At 34.7% G+C, this 11711-nt stretch overlaps 2 protein-coding genes across 2 annotated transcripts; both read left to right on the top strand.

The window, feature by feature from the left end:
• The first annotated feature begins 402 nt into the window (after positions 1–402).
• On the top strand, positions 403–2618 carry LOC143575228 (uncharacterized). Its single transcript, XM_077059654.1, has 2 exons — positions 403–1081; positions 2563–2618. The coding sequence occupies exons 1-2, from the start codon at positions 403–405 to the stop codon at positions 2616–2618; spliced, it is 735 nt and encodes a 244-aa protein (XP_076915769.1).
• A 732-nt stretch (positions 2619–3350) lies between these two features.
• Positions 3351–4797, top strand: LOC143575231 (uncharacterized). Its single transcript, XM_077059657.1, has 4 exons — positions 3351–3477; positions 3652–3822; positions 4431–4604; positions 4680–4797. The coding sequence occupies exons 1-4, from the start codon at positions 3388–3390 to the stop codon at positions 4794–4796; spliced, it is 552 nt and encodes a 183-aa protein (XP_076915772.1). The 5' UTR covers positions 3351–3387; the 3' UTR covers position 4797.
• Positions 4798–11711: the final 6914 nt, after the last annotated feature.

The following is an 11711-nucleotide window of genomic DNA, read 5'->3' as shown; positions in this document are numbered from 1 at the left end:
TCATGTTCCTTATGCCTAACCAATGAAACAATTGCGAGCTTGCTACCATTGTGGTGATCTTAACCATTTTCGCAACGCGTGTCCATGACTCACAACTGTGAACTTGCTTCAGTTTGCTCCAGCTCCGCTATATCAAGTGCAAACTTATCAAACCCAACCAGCTTATCAGCCGCAAGTTCCACCATTGTTGGCTAACCAAGCTCAAGTTCATCTGCATCCATCCATTTAAGCTCATGCACCACAAGATGGTCAAATTGTTCAAGGTGGCCAAGCTCCTCAAGATAATCGAGGGTGTGCTTTAATGATTAATGCCAATCAAGCGCAGCAAAGCGCGATGTGGTGAACGGTACTTTCCTCATAAACGATCACTATACATCCATTTTATTTTATACCGGTGCCGATATGAGCTTTGTATCTTTTGGATTTGAACCATTGCTTACTACACCCCGATCTAAGCTTAAAAAATCGTATTCTGTTGAGGTAGCTAATGGTAAATTTGTATCGATTGACTCGGTTATTCGAAATTGCAATTTAGATCTAAATGGCCACAAGTTCTCAATCAATCTCATTCCTATGAAATTGGGAAGGTTCGACATCATAGTAGGCATGGACTGGTTATCAGTTCATCGCACTGAAATTGTTTGCTTCGAGAAGTTCATTTGTATGCCGCTTTTCGATAGTCAAATTCTCAGTTTCTCTGGTGAAAAGCCTTTTCCCTCGAGCCTAAATCTTATCACTTGTTTTCAAGCCCAAACGTACTTACGCAAGAAGTATGTAGCATTTGTAGCTCATGCGGTGGAAAGAAAGGAACGAAAAATTGAGGGCATTCCTGTTGTTCGCGAGTATCCTGAAGTGTTTCCCAATGATGTTTCCGGTCTTCCTCCTACTCTTGAAGTTGAGTTTCGAATCGATCTCATGCCTGGTACCCCTATTACTAGGGCTCCTTATCATCTTGCACCCTCCGGGATGCAAGAATTGTTTAACCAGCTCCAAGAACTTTCGGATAAAGGGTTAATTCGCCCTAGTTCATCTCCATGGGGTGCACCCGTTCTTTTCTCCAAGAAGAAAGGTGGATCCTTCCGTATGTGCATCGATTACCGCGAGCTCAACAAGCTCACAATCAAGAATCGTTATCATTTGCCTCGTATTGACGATCTTTTTTATCAACCAAGGAGCTTCATGCTTCTCAAAGATTGATCTTCGTTCGGGTTATCATCAACAACCCGTGCATGAAGATGACATACCCAAAACTGCTTTTCGGACTTGTTATGGGCATTACAAATTTAGGGTTGTGCCTTTTGGGCTAACCAATGCACCCGTGATGTTTATGGACCTCATGAATCGGGCATGCAAACATTACTTAGATAAATTCATAATTATTTTTATTGTTGACATTCATATTTATTCCAAGTCCAAAGCCGAGCACGAGAAACATCTTCATTCCATCCTTGATCTCTTACGAAAGGAACAACTTTATGCTAAGTTCTCAAAGTGCGAGTTTTGGATAAAAGAAATTCCATTCTTAGGGCATATAGTAAACGAAAAGGGGGTATTCACGTTGACCCATCCAAAATCAAAGCCATTAAGAATTGGAAAAATCCAACCTCTCCTACCGAAGCTCGTTCATTTCTTGGTCTTGCGGGTTACTATCATCGCTCCATTCTTAATTTTTCCAAAACTTCATCGCCGGTCTATCCTCTCCATCGCCGGTTTAACTTCCAACTATCACCCACCATCGTCAACCTCCCCTCTCATGCATGAACCACCATCAGTACCTATATTAACCGCCTCTTTTTCATAAGAGAAATATTTGTGTTCATGTTTGTTCGTTTAAAAATATCAACATGTTCGTGTTCATTTATTTTCGTGAGTTAAAAATCTAAAAAACCTACACATCTCAACTAAAAGAATTCAAACGTTAAAAAAATATAATGAACGTAGCAAACTAATATATAGGGATTAAATCGAAACAAAACTACGTTAAAAAATATAATGAACGTAACAAACTAATATATAGGAATTAAATCAAAACAAAACTACGTTAAAAACAAATAACAAATCATTCAAAAATATCAAATACCAAAATGATTTAAAACAAAATCTTAAATAAACCCACGTAACACGGATCTTAAACCACCACACATGAAAAATTGTATATTCACAATAATTATAATACATACTAAAAAGCAAAACTTAATCTATGAATATATCTATATATTCATGTAACCTTTAGTTTTATTAACTAAACACATTATTGGGATGTTTGGGATTGCTTATTTTCACCAACTTATAACTTATAAACTTTTTAAAAACTAATAAGGTGTTTGGGATTGTTTATATTGTGAGAGAAAAAATTTCATAAGTTACAATGTTATAACTTATTAACTTAATTTAATGAAAAGTTATGAGGTAAAATAAGGAATCCCAAACACCCCCTATATATGAAAATTTATATACTCAACAATAATTTGATAAAAATAAATAAAAGTAACCAACATAATATACGGAAATAAAAACTAATATACGTATTTTTATTCAAAATGAGAAAGTGTCAATTGACAGCTTTTGTAGATGTTTGGAAGCCATTTTCAGCCGCCCCCTCCACCGTCTCTAATTAATTAGATTTTGTGACCCACTTCTCATCATCTTTTATAGGTTACTTTTTTCTTTTTTTAATTTCGGGGAAACTGGCACAATACGTGATAGAAGATGACTGGTAACATACAAATAATGGATAATTTGGGTGTTAACACATTTGTCAAAATAAAAATAATGTCTGCTCTGGTAAAAACCTTTTTAGTGGGTTTTATCCTAAAGTATTGTTACTTATTATTTTTCTTGTAATACTTATTTTTTGTTTTCTTCCTGAATCCTGAGTTAGAAGAAATATTCATAACACTTAGTTATATTAAATTTTCCATTTTCAAACACCATCGATTTTCATAAATCTTTCGGTGATACAAGTTTTAAGTAAGAAATAACAACACATAATTGCAAATTTCACATTTTTCCTTTCATGTTAATACATTATATGAAAATGTACTTACCTTTAAATTTTAATACATATAAATACTTTTAAATAAAAACTTACTAAAATGGATTAACATTTATTTACTAGTTATAATCATATAATAAGAAAAAGAAAAAAAAAGAAGGTAAATTATACTTTGTTATAGCCTAATTAACAACCAAAAATAAAAAAATAGTGTGAAATGGACCCACAAACTGGTTTTAAATCCCCCTCCCTTTCCACTCCCTTTGTACCAGCCCAGTCCTATTGTAGAAAACAGAGCACCATCCAACTCAACATCAATGAGGAACCATTACCTTCAAAATCCCTACAACAACTTTGAGGACAATGCCCATAATTATCATCACCATGAATCGATGATGGCATTTGAAGGAACCAGCAACAATGGAGAATTTGTTTCCGGTTTTGACCAAACCTCCAACCATGCTCCACATCTCCATCCGCAGGTTGTCTAATATCTTTTTTCTTTTCTTTTTTTTTAAACGCAACTCACCACTCTATAACACTACTCCTAAATTACATAGTTTTCACTACCTCCGGAAAAACTAAGTCTTATCTAACTTATTAATAATGCCGTCAGGCCTAAGGCTCTTTTGTGTCTAATAATATTTTTTATTCAGGGAGTTAGTCCGATCGGTTTGACTTTGAGAAAGTCAAACTCTTTGATCAACCTGGTGGAGATGACGTTGTCTCATGAAAGGGAACAAAAGAAGGTTGAATCTCAGCCACCTTCTGAGAAACTTAAGGCTTCTAATTTCCCTGCTCTTATTTTACAAATTGGCACTTGGAAGGTATTTTTCTCGTTACACTAATTTTTTTTCTTAATTTAAATATATATCAACTTTTGGTAGTCAGCGGTAATCAAAATTAGATAACTAAAAACTGAATTTTACAATTCAAACCTGATTCGATTGGATGTTTTTGGGGTTTCCTTTTTTATGTGTTCCGACTGAGTTAGGTTTTAAACATCAAAATCAGTATAGACAATTGACATTCCATTTCAGAAAGACATTCCATTTCAGAAAGTCTCACCTGAATAATTGAATAATTGGGTAATTTTAAATGTTGTTAAGAAAGAAGTTATAATGCTTTTATAAATAGTAACCTTAGTGAGACGATTTTAGGAATTTCTGAATATTAATCTAATCTAATACTTACATAAAGAAAATTTAAAAGAGTAGTTACTTTTTGGTCTTAAAGTATCAAAAGTTTGTTAATTACAGTTAAAACCTACGGATTTTTAAAATACCAATCTAATATACAAAATAAAAAAAAAACCAAAAAAGAAAACTCTTATAAAGTAGAAAAGGTAGATTCAGATTTTGTGCCTACACATGGCCCATGAGTCCAATCTAAAAGATGAATATATTTTTAGACTTAAGTTTAAATATATGAGCAGAGGATTTCAAGAAACGAAGGAGACTTGGTAGCCAAAATCTATTATGCCAAGAAGAAGCTTGTTTGGGAATTTCTTGATGGACCTCTCAAGAACAAGATCGAAGTACAATGGTCTGAAATTTCAGCCATTAGATCGTTTCACCACGAAGGCGATCATGGTCGTTTAGAAATAGAGGTTACTCTCACTTTCTTTTTGTAAATGATTGCTTAATTTGGTATCTGGTTTATATAACATGAACATGCTATGCAGATAAACCAACCACCACTATTTTGTCGAGAGGTTAATCCCCTACCTCGAAAGCATACGCAATGGAAGCAAACTACGGATTTTACAAGAGGCCAGGCCTCTATCTGCAGGTACCTGTGATTTTAGAATACTAACAATTTCCATGAGTAGAAGTGATACGGAGGGTGTGGAAGGATTTTGTAAAGGAAATCCAACAAGTTCTTACTTATGATGGGTCAACGAATCCCTCTGACCCCATGTATATGCCTTAACTGTATATGATTTAAAAAATTATATTACTAAGCAATAATGTGATTTTTAATAAAATACGTACAGAATAAATATACACATTAGACAAATTTATATATGTTTAACAACTTTATTTTTTTGGCATGCTATTTTTTTTTTAATTTGATTTGTAATAAACAACATGTAACTCATCAAATCACATGGTTGTTGCAGACGACACTCAATCATATTTTCTCCGGGAGTTCTTGATAAACAAATTGAAAAGCTTCTTCAGTGTGACAGCCGACTATTTAATTTGAGCCAACAGCCTTTCCCGGTTATCAACTACCCATTTTTCTACCATCACCCGAATCATTGTGTAGAGTACTCCTACATGAATGCCCATAGTGGACAACCAGCTCAATTTCATGGAGATTTTGATTATAATTTGTTAATGTCAGGTAAAGTGCTAGTACTTTTTTGGTTTATCGAAAACTAGATGTCGAGTCGAAAACCACTCTCGTCCAAAATATTGGATGCTTATAAATTATGTTGTGTATGATCACATTAACTATTTTATTGCAACAACAGTTTAACACTTCGAATAAGGAAACTCAAATTTTAACTATAATTTTAATGTATGAGTAACCTATTATATATATATAAACTTATAAGTAGATGAATTGAAATTAATACCTTGTTAAAAAATAGCACGGGTGACATATTAGTTATCTATGTCAGGGCAAGGAAATCGTCACTTCGAAGGAATTTATACCACTCCTATTGTAGTACAAGATCAAGAAACGCAAACCGAAATGCTGCATGAGGAATTCAATTCGATGGGCTACATAAATGGTGGGACCTCAAGCTTTCACGAATCACATAACAACCATAGAATGGGTAATTCTTGGACAAGTGTTCCACATAATTATGAGCTTCCATGGGAGTCAAGGATGGAGGATCTTGGAGACTTATATAGGAACCATCAATATTACCCGAATTAGACATAATCAAATCATGTGCTTGTGAATAATGTATAACTAGGAAGCTTTCGGCCTAGTGTATCAAAAATACCCCATTAATCATAGGTGGGTTCTTCGAGTTTGTTTATTTTTTTCTTAATAAAAAGAGATCATGTGTAAAAACCACACAATTGCTTAACTTTGTTCATTATGGTCATCCATCTTTTGATGCAATTTAAGAAGCCACCCAAGTATGCATGTATAAACATAGTCACCAGTAAATAACACCAAACATTTTTAGACTTTGACTAAGGATTTTAGGTTAAATGTTAGGTTAAAGTCATTGTATAATCCGTGTTCACTTTGGGGTTGTTTGGTAGCATCTTAATGATGTCATTAAAAGACTACATGTGAATCGGTTAGAGGTAGAGCGTGTTTGATTCACTAAAAACACACATTTAATGGTTTACAAAGCCTCTTAATGTTTAGGTTTCAAAGATATGTTAGATGATTCATAGGTTATCTAATAGACGTATATGTAATGTATGTAGAATATATTTATTTCCCTATCAATAGCTTATATCGTTGACATCTTTATCTCCATTTAGAAGATTCCCAAAGTATTGTAATCGTATTATATAATGAGGACTAATGAGAAGAGGGAAATCAAGCAGAAAATATTGTAATCGTATCAAACCTAGCATAACCCTACCCCTCCCCCCCTCTCTCTCTCACGGCTTTTGCTACTATCCCTCACTGATCCTGGTTCTTCTTTCTTTCTCATCTCCATCACCATGGAAAACAAGCGTCATCTGGTTACCGTCACCAACATCAAAACTTCATCCCTATCACACTGGAGACGGAGTCCGCTCAATACACCACATGGTCCGATTTATTCATAATTCATTGCAAAGCCTACCTAGTCTATGACCATATTAACTCATTGTATAATCCGTGTTCACTTTGGGGTTGTTTGGTAGCATCTTAATGATGTCATTAAAAGACTACATGTGAATCGGTTAGAGTTAGAGCGTGTTTGATTCACTAAAAACACACATTTAATGGTTTACAAAGCCTCTTAATGTTTAGGTTTCAAAGATATGTTAGATGATTCATAGGTTATCTAATAGACGTATATGTAATGTATGTAGAATATATTTATTTCCCTATCAATAGCTTATATCGTTGACATCTTTATCTCCATTTAGAAGATTCCCAAAGTATTGTAATCGTATTATATAATGAGGACTAATGAGAAGAGGGAAATCAAGCAGAAAATATTGTAATCGTATCAAACCTAGCATAACCCTACCCCTCCCCCACCCCCCCTCTCTCTCTCTCTCACACACAGCTTTTGCTACTATCCCTCACTGATCCTGGTTCTTCTTTCTTTCTCATCTCCATCACCATGGAAAACAAGCGTCATCTGGTTACCGTCACCAACATCAAAACTTCATCCCTATCACACTGGAGACGGAGTCCGCTCAATACACCACATGGTCCGATTTATTCATAATTCATTGCAAAGCCTACCTAGTCTATGACCATCTTAACTCTCCCACCCCACTCGTTCAGGCTGCTTCCACCTCCAGTAAAGAATCTGGCCCGTAAACGATACCACCACCACAACCGCCTCCACCACCCACTATTGATTCATGGGAAAGACTTGACTACGGGTGTGTTTGGGATTCCTTATTTGAGTGAAAAAGGACTTCTTGTTAAAAGACCTTATTAACTTGTGGATTTTTTAAAAGAAGTTTTTAAAAAAATGTTTGGATTAGCTTATGTGTTGAAGAAAACCAAAATGACTAAAAATGACACTCTTTATTAAAAGAAGTGTAATGGGTTTTGAGGGTTAGAAGGGTGTAATAGGTAAATCAAACTCGTTAAGTTAATAAGTTAGGAAATCATAACTTTTCAAGACCCTCTTATTTTGCCTTGGCCAAAAGTTAAAAACCATAAGTCCTTAATGTTTACCAAACACCTTTTACATATTATTAACTTTTCAAAAAGTTAATAAGTTATAAGTTGATGGAAATAAGGAATCCCAAACACCCCCTACATAGTCCTTCAATGAATCTATGGAACCATCTCCATCGACCTTCTCTCTACCATCTTGAAGAAAAACATAGCGGCTTATGCCACGTGGACAACCCTCGCAGGTATATTTACTGATAATAAATCCTCCCGAGCTATCCATCTTAAATACAGCTTTTCCAATACCCGTCTTGACAACTTCCCGAATATGAACACTTATTGTCAAGAATTAAAAGTTCTCGCCAATCAACTTTCTAATGTCGACGCCCCGGTAGAAGATAATGACCTCGTCATACAACTAATCACCGGTCTTAACGAACAATACGAAGGGATTGGCATGTTTTCGCAAAACATGGAACCGCTACCGTCCTTCTACGCAGCACGTTCCAGGCTCATGCGTGAAGCAACTCGGAAAAACCTCCAAGCTGCAGCTGTAGCCGCAACCATTACTGTCGGTACCGCCCTTCACACAACATCCAGCAAACCCAAAACACTCTCAAATCGTCAACATATTATCGCACTGTTTCTCGAAAAGGGGACGAGGTCGTGGTGGCCATAATCATGGAGGCCACAGTGGTCGAGGTCGTCATTCATTTGGTCCTGGCAGGGGCTTTCAACAAAACCCATATGGACCGGACCATATGCAAACACCTACGGGACCCCTGCTTGGAATACACAACCCCCTTGGGCAGCCCAACAAAATTATTATCCACACCCAACCTAGTGGTCCAGCCCACCCTGCCCATATACAACCACCACATCTAGGCCCAACAGTTGTGCTAATGGATCCCCTGGAGCTGGTCTGCTAGGACCAAGGCCCATGCAGTCGCATACACTCCTACATATATCGAGAAAGCCCTTTACACTATGTCTCTTAACTCGCCAGATCAGTGGCTCATGGATACCGGGGCAACATCTCACATGACTAATAAACTAGGTAATTTCCAGTCTGGTTATAATAATGGCAGTTTTCATAATATTATAGTTGGAAATGGTACAATCATTCCAGTAACCTGACAAGGCAATCAATACCTGCCCACGCCTTACCTACCCCTCTAATTAAACAATGTCCTTTTCGCACCTAAACTCATACAAAACTTAATTTATGTTCGTCGTCTCACTATTGATAATTGGATTTCTATAGAATTTGACCAGTTTGGTTTTCTTGTGTGATTTCAAGACCCGGATCCCTATCCTTAGATGCAACAGCAGCGGTGATCTGTATCCTCTTCTTCCACCGGAGTCTACACACTACACTTCTCCATAAACTTTTGCAGCTCCTTTTCATCAATTATGGCATCAACGGCTCTGTCATCGCGGACATCTTTATTGCATTCCTTAAAACAGTCTAATGTTATTTCTTTTAATTAGATGAATAAGACAATTTGCGAGTCTTGTGTACTTGGAAAAAGTATTAAATTACCCTTTTGCTTTCTAATACTTGTATTATTTTACTATTTGATATTATCCATAGCGACCATTGGACATCAACGGTTGTTAGTGTCGGTGGTTATCGTGTGACGACCACCAGAAATTAGACTAATCTGGTAATTATCTTAACCATATTCGCGTATTACTTAATATATAGGAATAAGGTTTTTGTCCAACGTCTTTGATTTTAGTTGAGTTTTATAATACTAAGTCCGAAAAATTTCAATTTTGTCGTGTAGCAAGCACTGCACAGATTGACCTCGGGTAACAAATTCGAAATGAATAAATTCATAAACATGTCTAAATGGCTTCGAAAAATTAAAGTTTATGTTAGGGTATTAGAGATAGTATATAAACTTAATTTTAGAAGGTTTGAATCATGAAAATTAGAAAATAAATAACCGAAAGCCATTAGAGGACACTGTAAGAACCCGATATCAAGTACTTCAGAAAATTAAGTCCTTAGGCAGACATTGACTGTAACCTAGTTTCACTTAAAGTTTGACGAAAAATATCGGAAACGGACTTCGTTTGACGGCGATATTTTATTGACAATATTTCTCGAACATAGAAACGGGTCGGGTAACGAATACAAAGTAAGAAATGGAAAATCCAAATTGTTACAGAATAGAAGATTCAGGAATTTATGTAAACATATTTATGGTAGGTGTCACACCCCAACCTACAGCAGAAATGTCGGGGCGTGAACTGATTGCCCACAGCTCTCAATGTACTATTAAGAAATATTATAATTTTCAATATCTATTAAATAAGTTTCAAATGAAACAAATATTCATACAATATCCAAACCAACAAAAGTGCATCAACAATCAAAATTCAAGAATAATATTTCTCGTTAATTTTTCTTCTAGCATAAATCATTAAGTGATCTTGTACTTCAGTTACTTCACATCAAACGATAACCTGCATATGCATTAAAAATAAAGTAGTTTTGTCGACACAAGGTTGAGTGAGCAACACACCAGTTCAAAAGTACAAATAGTATATATATATAAAAAAAAGTAGTTGCAACAAGTCATTTGAGGATAGCAATTCAACCAAATGAGCAAGTATAACTGAGATGTCGAGAAGCACAAAGCTATAACGACTGACGTATGATCATACTATTTTGAGATTATGTTGGACCTCTCCGAATGCGGTTCACGTAAAGCATGTAAGCACATAAACAAGTAAGGTATACATTGTTAACACATAAGACAATAGTTGCAGTTTTGTGTAAGTATATATGAGAAATATATTTACGCATATGTCCCCAAAACGTTAAAAACAAGTAAAATAGGGGAATTTGGTACTCACCTGATCGAATGAACGAAATATAAGTGATGATGTGAGAGTGATGAACACTTCGGGATAAACCGTCAAGAATTCCTAGTTAAATAATAATATGAGTTAGTTATAAAGATATAACATGATTGGATGAATAAAGATCTTGATGTGATTTGAGTTATATTGGGATTATAATATTATTAATTGAACGATTTGTAGCTAATTTCTACGGTTATTGTTATTAGTAAAGAATTCATTAATTATGCTTCATGAAATTGAACTTATAAATAATTAGTTAAATATTACCCAAGATGTATTTACGATAATATGAATATAAGTAAAATAGATCATTTTTATATTAATAATAATGCGTAACTAGTTCTATTAACATAAACGTATGTATAAGTATAAGCAAATAATTGTTCAACTAGTTATTATATATGTAATAATATTGTCTAAATAAGTAAATTATAAATAACGAATGAATTATAAATAAATAGTTTATTTTAAATCCCCTAACGACAATACACGATGAAAATTATTAATCATTATATTACTTTTATTTAAAGAAAACAAAACGTGTGTATATATATATATAGGGTGGAGTTAAAATAAAAAGTGGAGTATGTCTAAAAAAGTGTTAGAAGTAATCTGGTGCGTTAGATTTGGTGATCTGATGGTCTAGATGGAAAGTGTGTTTTGTAGACCGTGTGTTTTATTTTAATACTTGTTTTATAACACTCTATGGGCATAATCGTCCAGTGTGTTATATTATATATGGAAACGTTAGCAATCTATAATTATCATTTTCTAATCCAAATTTAAAACGCAACACCAATAACATTATTACAAAGATATATAACAGTGTGTTTTAAATCAAAATAAAAAAAACACCATATTTTATTCCAAATTTAAAACACAATACCAAGAACAACAAGAACTATAACACACTAGCTTGAACATCATAACCAACATTAATGAACATATTTCATTTTTAGTTGATTCGTTCATAATAATCACTGTGTTATATTTATTTTTTGGCATAACACCAATAACATAAGCACACCAACAAACGCCAACATGATCTTGACATAACACCAATAATAAAAGC

The sequence above is a fragment of the Bidens hawaiensis genome, unplaced genomic scaffold (assembly GCF_021521415.1).
Source record: "Bidens hawaiensis isolate Kalapana, Puna unplaced genomic scaffold, B.hawaiensis_p1.1 tig00027319_1, whole genome shotgun sequence".
Lineage (NCBI taxonomy): Eukaryota > Viridiplantae > Streptophyta > Magnoliopsida > Asterales > Asteraceae > Bidens > Bidens hawaiensis.
This window is presented reverse-complemented; position numbering and strand designations above follow the sequence as displayed.